Source organism: Epinephelus lanceolatus, chromosome 16 (genome assembly GCF_041903045.1).
Source record: "Epinephelus lanceolatus isolate andai-2023 chromosome 16, ASM4190304v1, whole genome shotgun sequence".
NCBI classification, from domain to species: Eukaryota; Metazoa; Chordata; class Actinopteri; order Perciformes; family Serranidae; genus Epinephelus; species Epinephelus lanceolatus.
This window is the reverse complement of record NC_135749.1, coordinates 16,551,443-16,570,589: the sequence shown is the minus strand read 5'-3', so window position 1 is coordinate 16,570,589 and position 19,147 is coordinate 16,551,443. Positions and strand designations below refer to the sequence as shown.

Sequence of the window (19,147 nt, the reverse complement as noted above, 5' to 3'; positions counted from 1 at the left end):
GACACTCGGGGATATGCATATCTTAAAAAATACCCTCGTGTGGACAAGTGAAAAATATTTCAGCATGTGCAACAATCCCTACTTAGAGAACCTGGAGGCATTAGAAGGCAAACAAATTATCTGAGCAGTGATATGGTCTATGTAGAGAATTATGGCTTGTGTCTGTGTGTGTGTGTGTGTGTGTGTGTGTGCGGTGTTCGTGTGGCTGCAAGCTGTCTAGCATGGAAAGCAGACTAAGGATTTCAGGGTGGGTTTTCTCCACACTAGCGGAGACAAGGCAGTCCAATTGTCCTTATCTTTACTGAGCACACTGCAGTGGGAGTGAGGATGGGAAGAGCCGCGAAACAGCTCTGGGCTTACACCAAGCCACAGTGGGTTTAGTTCAAGTTCTTATGCTATAGTTAGACCACGGAATACAACACACACACACACACACACACACACACACACACACACACACACACACACACACACTCGCAGATACAGTACATTAAAACATGCATGCCTAAAGGTTGGGAGATGAGAAAGAAAGTAAACAACACATTTTATGCAGAATGTGAGTGAAAGAAGATTAAAAAGCCTAAGAATGAAATACAGTATAATAGGATTAGGGACGGGTATTGGTACTTGATACTTTTAAGGTATCAACCGAAATAACCCGGCACCAAGTAGTATTGAAACTTCTCTTGTCAAACAACACCTGCATTTGATCCATTTTGTACAAACATCTAAAAGAAAATACTATTTGTATGGTTTTGCTTGCAGCCAAATCACTGCAAGCGTTCGTCGATTCAAAAAAGGTACCAAATGAAGTACTCTATTGGCATCATTATAAAATTAGGGTATCAGTATGGTAACTTTTTAAACAGTACCCAGCCCTTAATAGGACGAGTAAGACAGATATATGGTTAACATAAACAGAGAAACACACAAATCAGTGGTGGAATGTAACTAAGTACATTTACCTTAGAGCTATACTTAATTTTGAGGCACTAATGATTTACTTGAGTTACTCCTCTACATATCCTCCTGAGACTCTGTGTCCTCATATGAGGACATCACATTTTGGGTTTACTTGACCGTATACTGTATACTAAACTTAGACCTGTTGTCCTCGTTCATGGTCACTTTTTGTGCCATCTAGTGGTAGTAAGAGCACAATACAATAATCCATGTAAAAAGAAGATGGCAGACATCCCTGACAAGTCAGTCTGCAGCCGATCCGGACACAAAAACCTGATCACATTTTTGACTGAAACTTGATTATGTGGTGGTAGCTAGGATGCTAGTAAGCCTAAGGAAGTACGACTGGACAGTGGGACTATTATCATTGACAATGTTGAGTTTTTTTTATATTTATTGACTCCTACTGATCCCAAATAGCTAGGAAAAATTAAAAATGCATAACAAATGAAAGTACAGGTCTCATGAGGAGATAAGAGGAAAATATTTGCCAAAACTCCACTACATTATCTGAAGGATTAAGTCACTTAGGTAGTTTTTTTTCAGATTACCATTTACAAACTATTGACAAAGTGCACCCCTTTACAAAAAGCAGTGTCTACTTCAGACTCCTTTGTCATATGTTTCACAAATCTTTGAGCTGTTTTCAGTAACACCAAATGGAGATGTCCCATTTAAACTTCTCAGATGGTTTCATTTAAGTAAGTGATTGAGGCTCAAAGACCGAAGTCTCCTGTACTGCACAAAAAAGAGAAAATTTAAAAAAAATAAATAGCAAAATGTTTTTTCTTTCCTATCACATTAATCCTTTCATTACCCCTCATATATATCATATGCCTTGAAGCATCAGCATTAAAGGAATACTACACTCACAAAATGATCATTTGCAAGCATGCCTCCACTGTGAACGAAGAATCCAAAAACAGAGGGAATTCTTGAGTAAAAGGGGGTCACGTTTAACGTCTCATTTATCCAGCTGTATGCTTGGTTCTTTCTAAACACATGCATTTCTGTCACAACCTTAACATTTAACCCTTTGAACCCTGCAGCGACATCACTTTTCTTGTGCTGCTTTCAGATGCCTTTCGCAAGTATTTAAACCTTTGAGCCCTGAGCTAATTAATGCGATTTCTGTCAGAAACATGGGGAAAAATGCCGTGAGCAACTTGGTAAGACATGTCCCACAAATTGCAAAAAAATTAAAACATTTAGAAAATTATTATTTAAAAATAGGGGGAAAAAAGAAAAAGCTGGGGAAAAACTATGATTACAACTATTATTATTACAAATTTAAAATTATGTAACAGAATTTCCTTGTTTGTTCATTTTTAACTTTATCTTTTTTTTTTTTAACTAGTTTTTTTATCTTATCTCTTTACTAATTTTTTCTTTTGTTGCTCATTGCCTTCTTCCCGTGTTTTGAAAGAATTTGCTCAGGTTTCAAAGGGTTAAAACACTTCCTCATAAACAGTGTATTCCATTGGGCAGCGTTTAAATGCACACACTCGCTACTCATGTGGAAATATTTGAAACAGTAAGGTTTAACTCAAAATGCATGTGTTTGAGAAGCATACAATGGGATAAATTACACTTTAATTATACTGCATTAGTTGTGTGAGAGTTTGTAAACCAATGTTTTGATATAGTTCTGCTGTTAAACCCCCGTGACTTCAGTTCATCAAGAATCTTCCCATGTTTTTAATGCTTAGTTCACTGTGGAGGCATAAGAGAAAAACAAAGCTTTCTTCAGAAGTTCAACACAACACAGAGGTGTGAGTAAACGATAAACAAATGGCTATTCTGTGGGTAAAGTAACAATCTAATGATGTCATATAGAGGGAAATATGAGTCACATGGGCCATGCTGCTGATAACCTTTTAACTGGTAGTATATTTTTAATTGTTGTATTATTACTTATACTTAGGCTATGCATATAAAGGATGTTAATACTTTTTCCACCACAGTGCAAAACCAATTTCTTCGGGCATGCCAAGACCGATACACACACACTTTAATCTGCAGATTTTGAAGTGAAAGACAGTCATATCCAATTAAGAGCTGTCCCATGTGGCCAGACTGGCTCGAGTTTTCCTTTCTGATCTTAGTTTTCAGTTGTGTGTGTGTGTGTGTGTGTGTGTAGTAGTAGCCAAAGAATGTCATTAAAGAACAAGTGAATTTATGAGACCCTTTGAAACACATGCCAAACTCACAATGAAGCCGAGTTTCTTGTAGTCACGGGTGTACATGGACTTTCGTTTCTCGATGCTGCCGCTGTTGTTGGGCTCGCACTCCACATCGAAGGCGATTCTCCGCAGCTCAAAGATGATGTCCCTCTGAGCCTGCACACGCAGAGAAGAATATTAAAGTGCTGCTCCTAAGTCCATCTGTCTTTTCTTCCATTCACCATTTTATAATTTAAGAATGCTTCAGCCTCATCTCTGCTGTCTGGGGTCTTGCAGCGCCTAAGGCAATCTGGCCAACAGCCATGTCTCTCCACTGTTTTCATTACGTGGCCAACCTAAAATAACTGTTTCTTCAAAACTAGCCGGATGAGGTCCAAACTGCCCACAGAGTGCCTCTTTTATTTCCTAAAAAGGTTTCTTGAGTTACCTGTGCAATGTAGGCTACAGACATGTTCTGACTGCTTACTATTTTCTCTTGCTAACAAGACAAGTCTGGTGATATTCAAGATCTTTTATACCATCAACAAATCCCATAAAAAGACCAAAACCAACAATGAATTAATCTGACTAATAGGTGTCTGTGTAACCAAAGCCTGATATATCTTGCTCGCCTGTGCCATAGAGCTTTATTGCTGTCCAAAAGCCACACTGTTGCACGAGGCTTTCTGTGTCAAGGACGCCCAAATAGCATTAGCTTATGGCTGAGGGACACTTTTGCGAGATGAAAAACTCATAGACACTACGAAAGCAAATGTAAGAAAAACCCACAACTTCTAAATATAATTTCTATTTTTTAATAATGCAATAATAACTTGTTTATAATAACTTTTTTAGGATTTTCCCTCATCTTCCCTCCTATTTTCTGAGCTCCCCGCTGGTGCCCCCCCCCCCCGACTTTGAAAATCACTGCACCAGCAACATGTTCCTCTATTATGATAAACATGGGCGCTGTAGTCTGCTTGGCTTTGTCCCACATGAACTGCTGTCAGACTTTTCACAAAAGCACAAAATGTGCATCAATACGCAGCTGAAAATAGTCCCCAATAAATGCACCGTTTTCTCCTGTTTGAGTGATGTTTGTTGAAAAACTACAGTGTCCAGCTGTTACTGTAAATTACTCAGCCTTTTCAAAAAATAAAACTACATATTTGTGACCTGTTTTGAAAGACAAATGTCTTAAGTTGGAGCAAATGGTTACTGAGCTGAGAAACAGACAGACTTGATGGATTTGGTCAATAGGATTTGTTGAAAATAAGAGAAATATAAAATATCACCAGCCTTATTCTTGAAGTTGTTACATGCATATTCTGTCTGTTGGTTTGTCACTGATTGCTAATTAAGTAGATCTGGATCACTTTCTCTGTAAACTCTTTTGAGGCATGTCTGTAAAATAAAGTACTGCTAGTTAACTAGTGACTCTATAAAATACGTGTTTATCAAATGCCTTCAGAATAATAATGTCCCCTCCTTTCCCTTTGCAGCATTTCCCCATTCGCCCATCCATCAGTCCTTCAATTTGTCACCCATTCCTGTCTGCATCATTCACCGTGCCCCACCTGGTCCTGGGGATCCATCTTGGTCATCATACGGTCCTCCAGCAGGTTGAAGGTGAGGACCTGCAGGACGTACAGCTGGTGGGCCATCTCATCGTTGATAGGTGTGGGGCCCCGGATCACATTCTACAGAGTAAAGGACAAACAGAGGAGGAACAGGAAGGAGGGGGGGGGAGGCAGAGGAAAAGGGGAGTGGAGGTGTTAGATGTGCAAAGAGAAGACGAAGACGAGAGGACGGGTTTCGGGGTCAGAGAGACGAGACGTGGATTTTGTCGGAAGACGGTGCGAGATAAAGGAGAATAAGAGGATTTGAGAGTGAATCACGAAGATTATAAAGCACAAGTCAGATCGGGGAACAGGAGAGGGAGAAATGAGACTTAACACAAGGGAGAGGATGAAAGAAAAAGGGAAACAGGTGTGAGACAGTAAGTATAGTAGATAATAACCAGCGACATGAGACAGAGGCAGAAGTGGCAGGTGTCATTTTCCTTTTCTGATATCATGCTGGTGCAGAGGCATAAATCTGAACCGAGATAAAGACAGACAGAGGAGACAGAGACAGAGGAATACTCTGGAGACGTAAAGAGGAAAAGGGCATGATTAGACTTACACTGAGAATGATGGAGCGCAGCTGTTTCTGGGCGAGAATATGGGCCATCTCCTATAAAGAGAGAAAGAAAAGGAAGAGGAATAGAGATGGGAAGGAAGAGCAGAGAGAGTGAGAGGATGAGACACGATAAGATGACAACAAAAAAATATTTTTTAGGATTTTTCTTCTACGTTGAAATGAGGAATGAATGCGGGCAAAAGAAACAAAAAACTGCCACAGCACACTGCAGAGTATGCAGCAACCGGCCGCAGAAAATAAGAAAGCCATCCCAAGGAAGAACTTAATCTTAAAAAGGGATACTAAATGCCTTCTACAGTGCAAACTACAAAGTGTGCTGATCAAGGGTGCACTTACTGTCAGGGGACAATTTAGGATGTCCACAATGTGCTCATCAAACTACCATATCGTGTGCAGTGAGGAAACAAAGTCAGAGACAGAGAGACAGAGAGGGTGAGTGAGTGAATGTGGAAAAAAAGAGTCTGAGAGGAGGTTAAAAAAAATCATTTTCTGTCAGTGGTGCAGCTTGCGGAGGAAGGAGGGGGGGGCAACGGAGTCAGCAGAATGGTGGGAGACTGGGGGATCATAATAATAGCTTTACTGATGGTCGAGTCCTTACCACACACACACACACACACACACACACACACACACACACACTGCCACCTCTACTTTAAGACACACAAGCGATGAGAACCAAAACAGTGTCATTAGCCCCTCTTGTGTTTTAAAACGTGTCATCTATGATCAATCTGCGCATAAAAGAACCTGACATGATGATCAGGTGCCGTTCCGTAACATCACATTATAAAAGTGCCTCTCTGCAGAAATGTAACTGTCTGCTATAAACTTATATTACCACACATGCCTGCACCTGAGCAAAAGGAGACATTGTTCAATCATCATCTAAAACAGCCCAATAAAGTCGCTTAAAATTGCTACCAACCGACCACATGAATCCAATTTGATCAGACCCTTGTCAAAACGGCAAAATGTGCACATTGGGCCTCGGCGAAAGACGCACTGCAACATCTGAGTGTGCTACGATCTGTATGCAGTGGTGCTGTGCAGCTTATTTCTGCCTAGCGTGTCTTCAACTTTGTATGCTGCATAGGAGAAAAGCTGTGGGTTAGCGTCATTCATTATGAATGTCAAAGCACAACGCTGGACCCTATAGTGTCGATTCAAGGGATCATGTGATTATCTACAGGGCAAGTGTGACATAGGTGGGAGAGCGAAGGAGAGAGATGAGCGGAGAAATGAGAGCATGGTTGAGCAAAAATGTCTGCAGAGAGGAATGAAGAAAAAGATGAGTAGAGAACGAGGGGGTTTGCTGGGGGTTTACTCCCCACTGTTCCACCAGTTCTTACTGTTACACTGCACTGTTCACGAGTTATAAACACACGACACAAAGATACACACAAAGTACACTGTTACAGTACAGAAATGCTGATGTGTTCACATGCCAATGTACCATGTAAAGCTCACCACAGCGTGACAACGATGTACAGCACAGTATATGCAGTAAGTGCTGTGTGTGCACTCTGCAGCCTCACCTGTCTCTTCTCCTCAGGAGCTTTGAGAAAGAGAGCATTGATGACAGCAATAGTGTAGGTCTGAATGTCTTGATCAGTCCTGGAATTAGATAACAGCACACACAAGAATATTAACTATACATGTAAGGGTAAAACTTTATGTTAAGGGTGCAGTGTATAAGATTTCAGGGGATTTAGTGGCATCAAGCCATGAGATTGTAACGAGCTGAAACTTCTCCTGGCTAGAATCCTTCCTTTGGTGTTCACTGTTCAGAAGGTTTTTACCAGAAGCCAAATTATCTGCAGAGGTGTAAAGGTTGCAGACTGCCCGCTCGCCCAGCACCAGTGTGCTCACCTATTTTCTGTGTTAACTCAATGTGTGATCACTCTATGTCTGATCCAGAGGATCAGGAGGATTTTACCAAGAGCCTAATTATCCACAGAGGTCTCCTCCTCTCTGAAACAAATGGAGCAGGTGATTTTAACCTGTAAAGACACTGAATAACGCAGTTTTACATTACCAATTAGTGTTTTCCAAATGCAGTTCAGATCCTCAGAGACAGGCTGCTAGCCCAGCACCTGCTAAGGTCCAGACATTAAGGAGGTTTTTAGCAGAATTACACACAGAGGTGTCTTCCTCTCCAAAGTAAATGGACCCGGTGATTTAAACTGGTAAAATCACTGAATAAAGCAGTTTCACATTAAAAAAAATATCAGTGTTTTCCAATGCTGGACAGGAAGGGTCTGGTGACCACAGTGGCCGACGCGAAAATGCAAAATATGTGAATAACCTTATCTAGAGCCAGTGGTTACTGTAGAAACATGTTGATGCAACATGGTGACCTCCGCTGAATCGAAGGCAACAAAATCCAACAATTTTTATTTTCAGGTGATTACACACTAACAAAAACATGCCTTTTATATAATATTCCATTTCTGCCTATATCCTACACACTTAACCTTTAAACAGATGCACCCAAAAATGAAAATTCAGCCATTATCTACTCACCCTCATGCCGATGGAGGCTCAGGAGAAGTTTTAGAGTCCTCACATCACTTGCGGAGATCCAAGGGGAGAAGGGGTAGCAGCACAACTGCATCTAATGGAGGCTTACGGCGCCCCAGATTCAAACGTCAAAAAACACATAATTGAAACCACAAAATATCTCCATACTGCTCGTCCATAATGATCCAAGTGTCCTGAAGCCCCGACATAAAAAGTTGTTTTGTCATTTGAACTCTGTTTTTAGCCTCACGTTCACAATTTTCCAAACAACTTTTTATGTTGGGGCTTCAGGACACTTGGATCACTACGCACGAGCAGTATGGAGATATTTTGTGGTTTCAATTATGTGTTTTTGGACGTTTGAATCTGGGGCGCCGTAAGCCTCCATTAGGTGCAGTTGTGCTGCTACCCCCTCTCCCCTTGGATTTCCGCAAGTATTGTGAGGACTCTAAAACTTCACCTGAGCCTCCATCGGCATATGGGTGAGTAGATAATGGCTGAATTTTCATTTTCAGGTGCACTATCCCTTTAAGGTACACATATTCACCCCTAACTAGTTGCTTATTAGCATGCATATTAGTAGAATATTGGCTCTTTATTAGTCATTACAAAGCACCTATTAATGTCTTATTTTGGATGACCATATTCTACAACTAAGAGTTTTTCCTCAATAAACTCCTAATTACTGCTTATTGATGGAAAGTAAGGAGGCTGTTATGCATGACTTAACAATCTTAATTATCTTTGCTCAGTATTTGCCTTACAATGTTGTAGTACTGCAAGACTGATCATTCTCTCTCAATAACATTTAACAAATATGGCTTATTCTTGTGTAACAAAACACAAAAATATCAATAGTGTCCAATTAAGTCTAAATGAATTATTTCTGACTCAGAATATGTTCCTCATCTTAAGTGGGGTCTTGCTCAGTTTTGCTTTTCTATAGCTGTCTCTTCTTCACGCTTGGTAAATCCATTACAGCACACAACTACTGCAATTAACAAACCCTGTTCTGCAGCGAGAGGTTGAAATAAGCAGTTCATTAGCACCTATCCATGTGGTTTGAAATGTGTTTATCAAGGCGTAAGAGTCATTGATAGAATCAACCTAATTAGTGTTCAAACATGCAGCCTACTGAGCCGCTTACCCCTGAAGATGTGGGATGAGCTGCCCGATGGTGATCTCTTGCGCCACCTTGTGGTAAAGATCCTGACTGTTGAGCACCATGGACTCCAGGATGGCCAGAGACCGCTGCAGCACTGCTGTGTCCATGGCCGACTTGTTCACGTAGCTGGCAATCTGCAGGATGGACAGAGGAGCAGGGGAGGTAAAGAATCTGATAAAAATACTAAATAAGTTATGAGATGTTATGCTTTAAAGAGATATACAAAATAAAAAGACATAATAAAAGATAGATAAAACTTCCTTTTGGCCCCAGGGAATACAAATTTAAGGGAAAACTGTGCTTTTACTTAGTTGTTGTGACATTACATATAGTGTAAAAGCTAATTATGTTTCTTGCATGCCATTATGGTGAACAAAGACTCCAAAAACTGAAACAAATCTTGATGAATTTAAGTAATAGGGGCCCACATTTAAAGTAAAATTCCTCTACGCTCTTTTCAAAGCCAGACTCCATTGACAAACACAGTAATTTTACCTCACTGAACACAGGAGCTGCTGCTCTAAAACTACATCAATCGGATTGTTTGTGTTATTGTGTGTTTTAAAGAGTTAGTTCGGATTCAGCAAAGCTATACGATACAACTACAGATCTGGGCAGCAGCTCCTGTGTTTAGCAAGGTAAAACTACTGTTTTTGTCAATGGAGTCTGGCTTTGAAGAGGGAAAAGACAAGCTTCACTTTTAGTTCAGTTCCCTGTTGGACAGGGGTGTTTGTTTGGCAAGTACTGAGTTTTTGGATTCTTTATTCATGGATGCATGCGAGAATAACAAAGGTTTCTTCCTAAATTCAGCATAACACAGGGTGAGTGACTGATTTACAAGTGGTCATTTGGGAAGTGAAGTATTCCTTAAGAAATGTCACTACTTGGCTTTAGGACTGTGTCAGGAGAAAATACAAAACTTTGAATCTTGTGTCTAAAGATATTATGTGCCAACAGATACGCAGTATGACAGCAGGATTATATATCTTTAAAAAAAAAAAACTCCCCCTTGAATCCCTGCCCTGTTAAATGAGACGTTTTCTTGGCGGACCTTCTTGATGAAGGCCACAGAGAAAGTGTCCCAGGAGACGATGCCGTGGTCCATCAGCTCCACGAAGGCCGTCAGAGTGAAGGACAGCAGGTCGCCAAAACTACAAGACAACACACACACACACAGACACACATAGACCATAGGAAACTTCTCTCTAGCAGATGGCTTGGAGCAGTGCAGAGCTGCAAAGCCCAGATGGCTTGGAACATAACGAGGAATGAGCGGTCAGCAGAGAGAGAGAGAGAGAGAAAGAGAGAGAGGGGTTGCGGAGAGGGGACAGAGAAGCATAAGATCAATGCTGCAACCAGGCTTGCTGAAAAAAAAAGAAGAAAGAAAAAACAGAGAGGAAGAAATGGGAAAAAGGTTTGCGATGCAGAGCAGACAGACTGGCCTTCAAGAAACAGCAGGGGCTGTCAGAAGGCCAGCGGGAGCCGGGCAGCACAGTGCGGCGTTCAATCAGGACCAGAAAGCTACATCATAGAGTGAAGTCATGCAGTTACACAAATATCAGGAGAAATAAATCACTCTGCAGAAGTCACAGGAGGCCAAAGCAGGGAAAACATTAAACTGCTGCTGTAACCAAGATGTATTACTGCTGCAAGTACTTAATGAGAAATTTAGAAATCTTAGTTTTAACTTGCACATAACCTGAGTAGACTCGACAGTTTGAAGTTATATCTGCTATTTTGAGTTAAAAACTGTTCAGTAAGCTTCAAACTTTCATTTTATGGCTTCACTTATAGATTTTACAATACTGACCTCTACTGCTTAAGAATGGCATTGCAGATCCACCCTGCAGACTTTTCTCTCGTCATACTTTATGCACCATTTATGTTTTTTACTGTTGTAGTTGCACATTAAGTCAAGGTGAAAGGGAAATATACAAAACCTATGGTGCTATAACCAAGGAAAAATGTTTCCAGCTAAAATCTCCAATCTAAATTTTATTTAGAAAGCAATAATCTGTTGATACAGTTTTATATTTCCAGGGTTCCCACACCTTTTTAAACATCAGATTGATTAATCTATTACCGTTATAACACTGGGAATTTTTACAATGAGACATAACAGGCTTTACAACAGCTCAGAGAAAACAATTCAAAAGAAGAAGAGAGGCTTGAATGTGTGAACACATCTCTATTGTGCTGTGTTACAGTGATGGCAGACTACGTGGTTACTTGCTGTCTCTAACAAAGCACAACAAAACAATACACACTAATCAGCCACAAGATTAAAACCACTGACAGGTGAAGTGAATAACACTGAACGTCTTGTTCTGCATGGAAATGGTGGGTTCTGGCATTCATGTAAATGCCACTTGACACTCACCACCAACCAAACACCACTGCAGACATAGTATACCTCTCCGATGGCAGTGGCCCCTCCAGAGAGACACTGGCCACGTCACACTACAAAGACCGCTCTGGGGCGGCCCAAGGACCATGACAAAGAACTGGAGGCATCAACTATATCCTCCCCGGAGCATTCATTGGATGTTCCGGTACCTCTGAGGTCCTGGGTCCATGCCCTGACAGGTCAGAGCCAAGTCCAATCCATGGCGGATCCTCTGACTTGTTAAGGCATGGACACAGGACCCCTGGGGCGTCCTGTGCTGTCTGGCACCAGGGTGTTGGTGGCGGACCCTTTGAATCCTGAGGGTTGTGAGGTGGGGTACCAGCATGTTCCTTGGATGCTCAATCAAAATAGGATCTGGTCTTGACCTTTTTGTCACATTACTCAGGCCATTCCTGAGCAGTTTTTGCTATCGCTACTCATTATCTTAAAAGGTATCAACTGATATAGCCAAGTAGCAAGTAGTATCGAAACCAAGGGTCAAGGGTCTGGTGAAGTCAAGGGTGGTGTATTTGTCGAAATTAGTAGCTCAGTGTGCCAAGACGCCACCAAAACATTCGAATTTATTGCTACTGGTATACAGCATTCTACTGGGTACTGCATGACGTTCTCTATTGGTATCGGTATTGCTTTTAGGGTATTGGTATTGGTGCTAGTATTATTATTTTTAGTTACCAGCCCTAGTTTTTATGGTGTGGTAAGACACCCTGCCCTTCTGGGGAGGCCACTGCCATGGAGGAGTGCTGTTGGCATTAGAGGGTGCACTTAGTCTGCAACAGTGTTTGGGTCAGTGGTACAAGTCAAGTGGCATCCACATTGTAACGGGATGATCAATGCTATTCACTTGTCAGTAGTTTTCATGCTGTGGCTGATAGGTATATCAGCTGAGGTACAGAGACAGACAATTTCTATACTTGCACACAAATATATAAATTCAAGCATTTTTAGTCTATATTTGTCTAAAACTTTCAAAGCTTTCGTTTCTTTTTACCTCAAATTCACAAACTTTTGAGGACCTGTGGGAACCCTGTATTTTTCAAAATTAATTTTTAAGTTTGCAGAGCTTGAAAATCTCCAAATTCATAGAGGAAACAATAAGAAATTGAAGTTACGGGCTTTCAGGACACAACTATTCCTACACTGGATCAACAGAGAGCATCATGGGTCAGTGCTGCTGCACGGCAGGTGATTAGTGAACAGTCAAGTGGATGATTAGTAACCCACAGCTGAAGGATGAAAAGACTTTTGCAGATGGTACTGGGCATTTAGATGACATACTATAGTTATCTACACAATGCTACATGAAATCGTAGAGGATAGATTAGATCAGAGTAAAGGAAACCTTCTTGATGGATGGATGGATGATGTTCCTGTGGTGATAGAGGCTATTGTCTAATGATGTTGAAAAGAAAGTGAGAAAAGTAGCTGAATAACCCTTCACAGCAGATAGCCCACGGACAATCCCCTCACCCTGAGCAACATTGTTTTGTAAAGAACACCAAGATTTAATTCAGGGTGACTTGTACTGAAAGAAATAATAAATCACTGACTTTAATAAATGTCTGATTTCATTAGGTTTTTAGAAATAAATCTTGGCTTTCTTTCAGTCCGTGTTGAAGAATTCAGAAGTCGTTAGAGTTGTTGAGTTGCCCAAAACCACATGCAAAAAATTAATTAATTAAAGAGCAACACTTATTTTAGAAGCCTGGAAGTGGCTGTGTTATACATGTATATAATCCCCCATAAGGCACTGGGGCTAGAGTCTTAATCATGCAGACTCGGCCAGCAGGTTAGGAAGAGCACAGAGCCAATGACGTTACCCGGCCAGGGGGGGGGGGAAGGGGAGGGGCTTACCAGGGCTTCATTATCTTCTGTAGTTTCTGATAGCGTCTGCAAAGATTTGAAAAACTTGGGTGTCAAAGGAAGTTAACAATCAAACCTTTTAGCCAGCACAGAACAGGGACAACACACATCACACTCTGCTGTCAGGAGACCAGACTCCGAGCAAGTCTGTTACACATCATAGAAAATTATTTCTTTTTGTCTGAATTCAGACACAAGCATTTCAAAATTAAATATCAATATTTCATTTAACATAAACTGTCGCACACTGACCTATAGTGAACACTACTCAGACATTAAAAGCATGCCAAGCAGAAACAGTTGAGAAAGCAGTTTGCTGCCAACCTTACTGTCACACAGCAAGCTTGGCTAGAGCTGACAATGCACAGAAATAATCACACAACAGCACTTTCACTTAACAAGAAACAATACATAATGCATTATAAACGAAATGCTAAAGCAATTAAGTAAAAGGCAAATGGGAATTACAAAGAAATAAAAGTAGGTTAACTAGAAAACGTCATTGAGAAAACTCAAACAGAGGTCTGTCCTCTCAGAATCGGGGTCCCTGTTACTCTGTATAGTCTCTTTTCATTGAGACCATTTGTTCAGCAGAAAGCGGTTTCAATTAGGGCAGGGCGATATGGAGAAAATCAAATACCACCATATTTTTAAAGCAAATACCTCCATGAGATTTTTGATAAATAATAAGCAGGTAAAGACAAATAAAACAGAAAACTTCTGCTGAATTAATTTTCTAAACAAAACTGCATTCATCTCCATAGTAATTGAGTGGCAGCACATCTCGAAACCTGTGCAAACGCAACCAAATCTGTCTGTATGGATCAAAATTACTAGAAGTAAGGGAGAAAATGCGCTTCTTTACTCAACTGAACTTTAAAGGTCTATTGTGTGGCATTCAGCGGCACCTAGCGGCTGAGATTCCAGATAAGAACCAACTAAAACGGTGTTGACACGAAAACACTAATTCCCCTATCTAGAGCCGGTTTGTCTGGTCTGGGCTACTGTACAAACATGGCGGACTCCATGGAAGAGGACCCGCTCTGTAGGGTAGATATAAACGTTTCATCCTAAGGTAACAAACAGAGAACGATTCTTATTTTCTGGTGATTATAAACTAAAGAAAACATACTTATTATATTTCATTTATGCCAATATATCCCTCTAAATCCTACACACTGGGCCTTTAAGACAAAAATATCCCTCTTTGCATAATTTTGGAAATTAATAACACCTCTGAATACGATGGTTTGAAGTTGCACTGTGCATTCAGAAGACCGACTGAGTCAAAGCACATTAGATGCTCCACGTTTTGGTCAGTAGAGGGAGTTATCTGTCTTTGACTCATGGTGCTTGTGTGGGCAACAGCAGCAGCCTGCCAACTTATTTCCACATGAAAACAGTACAACATCTCTGGCAGAAGCATTAGATCACAGTAGCGCTCTGCCCTCGAGAGTCTCCAGCACTGAGCCTCTTGAATAATTACAGTTCACCAAGTTGGTTGGCAGGCACACTAATGAGTGTGTGTGTTTGTGTGTGTGTCAGACACTGATACCTATCTGCGTGTCCGTGTTTCATAAGCTCCTTCTGTTGAGATGGAAATGCAGCAGAGCCACTTGCTCCCTCACACACACACACACACACACACACACACACACACACACACACACACAGACACACACACGCACTCTCAAAAACTCCAGTACTGAATAACTGATGTGATGGTAATCTACATAAAAACATATTTAATGAAAGAGCCTGGAGCAGAGTGGAGTCAACATCAGTGCTGCTGTGGTGGCTCCGAGCAGTAAGATCAGACAAGGGTCAAATATTTGCTAATTTGAACATTATTTGCAAAAAGGACAAGAGGCTTCAATGATTTCCTGTCCAGCAGTAAAAGTGAGCGCGATGCTGGAGGCGCTGCTGTCTCATCCCCAGAAACAGGAGATCATTATGTGGTTTCTGCTGCAGAGAGGACATTAAATATCTGACCGGAATTTGACCCTCTATGCACATACAGTACAAAACAACTCGCAGCACTGAAGGAGAAGTCATTTGGTTCAAGAGAGGTTTGTTCAATTTAACAATCCAGCACAAATAATTGTTTGAAATTGCTTTGCAGAGTTCCCTCAAGTGTCTCACAGTGCGTGCTGCTTGTGTCTTGCTCTCAAGTGTTTGGGTTCTTACCGCGCTGTAGTAAGAGCATATTTGACCTTGTGTCAGTGTGCGTTTACAACATGAGTGGAGCAAACCCCTTATGCAAGCAAACAATTCTTCAATCTATCTTTGCTCTCGCTTGGTAAAAAGGGATGAATAATGAGAGCTGCATGAGGCAGAAAACGAGAGCGTACCGGATGGCTGGCTGCTGCTGCCCTCCCTGCCAGTTTGCTCCGTATGTCTGCTTGTGTGCACGTGTGTGTGTGTATGTGTGTGTGTGTGCGTTCACACTCCTACTGTAACTTTCCTCTGGGTTTTTACTCTGGCTGGAGCCTTGCACTCACACAGTATGCTCCTGGCACACAAACACACACACTTCCCACTGGCATCACGGCTGAGAAATTCCACCTCAGCGAAAAATGTCCTCGCTTTAACCTTCAGTTGAGACGGTCTCCAGGGCCCCACGCTCCCAACACACACCCACGGACGCGCGCGCACACGCACACACAGTGAGTTTTTGGATCTGCTGAACAGTCAGAAACCAGAGCAGAGTGCTCAGCTGTGTGTAATATCATCATAATGGTAAAAAAAAAAAAAAAGAAAAAAGGGGGCGAACAGGAGCCTCTGGGCATGTTCTTCACAAGGCTAGTTCTCCTCTTTTCAACTTCTGGATGACACCTTTAGAGTGTTTATGGGATTAAGGCCTAGCTGTGGATCCTGTGCAGTTAGCCTCTGTAGCTATGCCACAGGCTTCACAGGACATAGCCATTGTCGACCTCCTCAAAAACTTAACTGTGCACAGCAGAGATGCTACATGGAGAGAGAAGGAACTTTGACTAGTTTGGTCAGGTGCCTTGTGTTTTTATCGTATACCTCTCTTTTCAGCGGCTGAATAGGACAAAAGTTCCCATTATCACTCATGTTCACAGGGTGAATGTAAGAATGGAAACAAGATTACTTCAGGAACATGGTCTGATAATGACACATCTATGTAATGTTGCAGTGGTGCCATGAAATACTAAAATATGTTGAGCTAAAATCAATGCTCACTCTCACTTTTGCTGGGAACATTTCAACCCCTAGATGTAGCTGCAGAGTGAGCACTCCTTGCTTTCACGCTGCTCTCCAGTACAGGCAGCTGTGGACCCAGACCCATGTGAGTTTGAGCTGGACTAAGGCACTTGCCTGGAGGAACAGAGGCTTTACCTGGTCAGGCTACAAGATAATGTTACCTTCTGCCCTCTGTGTAGAAGCGGTGGATTTACAGCTCGTAGCAACTTAATGCATTCCGTTGTTAGCGTAGTTAGCACGCATTAGCTCGGAGAAATAACCTGGCTTCTTTACTGTATAACGTGACCATTGCTGTCACCCTGAACCTGTGCGCCGAACAGGTGCCAGACTGTAAGCAGCATGTATCCAAGAGGAAGCCATGAAAATCACAGAAATAGCGCTGAAAACAGAAATATAGCAAATAAGAGTGAATCTGGAGTTGGCTTTCACTTTCGCTGGGGATACCATTTAAAAACAGTAACCCACAATTCCTGCACAGTATACCTTTAACACAATGATTTGAGGAGTGTGACTAAATACTGCGTTGACCTTGAATGCACAGTGCAACTTTAAAGACCCCCTGGATTCTCACTGACCTCAGATCTGTGTACATGGGCTACTATTAAAACTCCACCTGATCACTAAGAGCCCACACTCACAATCGACTTCACTCAGGTTAGATCAAACATCATTGGCTGAGTATCAGAAACCCCTGGAAGCCTGTATTCTTTCAGTCATCTTACCCATCAAATTCATCACACAAAGGAGTGACTAATTGTCTGAGAGTGAGAAAACATTGCAGCAACGGAGGAAATCAAAAACAACAAAAGAGACGGAGGGACAGTTGACTTACTCAGTCCCACTCTCCACCATCTGAGTGAGCAGGGAGATGCCATCCAAGTTGATGAACTCTTGGGCGAAGGTGATGTCCCGCGACGCATTAGCCAGGTCCTTCAGAGACTCCAGCTTGGCATCCATGCTGGACGACTGGATCCGCTCATGAAGCTGGACTGCAGTTTGGTACTAGAATGGAAAGAAGTGAGGAGGGGGAAAAGTAATTAATAAAAGATGCCTTGGGATAATAAAAACAAAAATTTCTCTCTGTGCACCCACAATCACCAGAGTGTTCATATGCGCTTATACGGACATTTTGCAAAGAAATTAAACTTACAGGAGAGGTGGTCAGGCGCAGGATTGAACCATTCTTAATGTCATTGCGATTCTGTGGAGATTTACCAAGATAAAAGCAGAGGTTAGTGAGCACTTGAGGCACATTTTTACCTTGGACACAGCTGCCTGGAGTTAAAAATAGATAACCAAACCTTTTCTGTAATGTAGAAATTTGTGGCATCGGCAATCTGCAGAGCAAAGTTTTCATGGTTCCCCAGGGACCACCTAAAAGCCATCAGATGGAGAGAGAGAGAGAGAGAGAGAGAGAGAAAAAAATTGGTGTTAAAAGTGGAGAACAATCCATGTAAAATACAGCTAATAGGATTTAAGTATGGAGATCAAGAGAGAGGGCATTTTCAAGAAGCCCTTGGAGAATTATTTTCAAATCCAAAAGGCGTGCAGACACATTAAAAAGCCAGACTTACCCCTCGCACACTTCTTTAATGATGGCCGAGAGAGGCTTTTTCTGTGGAGGAAGGCAAAACTACATTTAGTCCACAGTCCAAGCTCGAGTTCTTAAAAACAGCGGTCAACTCAGAGTGAGCTGCAATTACTTTATATTACAGGACTGGCACAATGAGAGGCTGTTCTTCAGGAGCCTGTGTTTAAGTGTCCAACTGCTGATGTGGGATCGCTGACCATGTGTGTTGCACCATTTCATTCAGTGTTACTGTACAAGAAACTGCTTCCAGATAGTAGCTGTGATATTCTGCTCCTCAGTGGTGGAGAGCAACTCAGTAGCTTTGCTTGAGTACTGTTCAACGATAAGTTTAAGGTACTTGTACTTAGCATGAGCATTACCTCTTTATGCAACTTTATACTTCTACTCAACTTCATCTCAGAGGGAAATACTGTACTTTTCACTCCACTACACTTGTCTGACAGCTTTAATTATTTTTCAGATTACAATTTTTCATCTCTTTTCTGTCCAGTGAAAACCAAAAAGTTTTTTTTCCCTGATAATCTGAAGGATTTAATTTTCCTTTATGTGTTGAGAAAATCCCCTGCTTCTTAAGCTAAATTAACTGTATACAAATCCCTCTTGGATCAGCTGGAAAATGCTTCATCACTAAGCAGAAAACAGGGCTGTTTTACTGACACCATGAAAAGCCAACTTTTTAGAGACATGTGGCTCTAACAGGACAGTGACGCTACAAACATACACTGATCTTATAGAATATGATGCATTTCTGTAGATTAAACTACCCAACAGTATATAAAGGAGTTATAATCAGCACTAAGTTAAACGTCATCTACAGCAGTAAAATGCCCACATGCAAGAATATTAATCACAAAACATGATACATAATAGTATACTGCACATTGAGTACTTTTTATTTAAGTACTTTCGGTACATTTGTCTGCTAATACTTAACATACTTTTACGGAAGTTAGGTTTTGAGTGCCTTGACTTTTACTTATAATGGAATATTTTCACAGTTGGTATTCATACTTTAACTGCAGTAAAGGATCTGAAAACTTCAACCACTG

General features: G+C 41.4%; 1 protein-coding gene across 5 annotated transcripts in view; it reads right to left on the bottom strand.

The window, feature by feature from the left end:
• elmo1 (engulfment and cell motility 1 (ced-12 homolog, C. elegans)) overlaps positions 1-19,147 on the bottom strand; it is a 147,008-nt gene that overhangs the window by 70,347 nt on the left and 57,514 nt on the right. For 2 of the 5 annotated variants that reach the window (XM_033636876.2, XM_033636877.2), the window contains exons 3-14: positions 18,082-18,122; positions 17,809-17,881; positions 17,658-17,708; positions 17,340-17,509; positions 13,271-13,306; positions 10,064-10,163; positions 8,995-9,146; positions 6,863-6,941; positions 5,664-5,705; positions 5,310-5,360; positions 4,703-4,825; positions 3,174-3,302 (exon numbers count right to left, since the gene is read on the bottom strand). In XM_033636876.2, coding sequence (XP_033492767.1) covers positions 3,174-3,302; positions 4,703-4,825; positions 5,310-5,360; positions 5,664-5,705; positions 6,863-6,941; positions 8,995-9,146; positions 10,064-10,163; positions 13,271-13,306; positions 17,340-17,509; positions 17,658-17,708; positions 17,809-17,881; positions 18,082-18,122 — 1,047 coding nt within the window. The remainder of the gene's footprint in view (positions 1-3,173; positions 3,303-4,702; positions 4,826-5,309; positions 5,361-5,663; positions 5,706-6,862; positions 6,942-8,994; positions 9,147-10,063; positions 10,164-13,270; positions 13,307-17,339; positions 17,510-17,657; positions 17,709-17,808; positions 17,882-18,081; positions 18,123-19,147) is intronic. The other 3 variants (XM_078175842.1, XM_078175841.1, XM_078175843.1) reach the window with 3 other exon arrangements.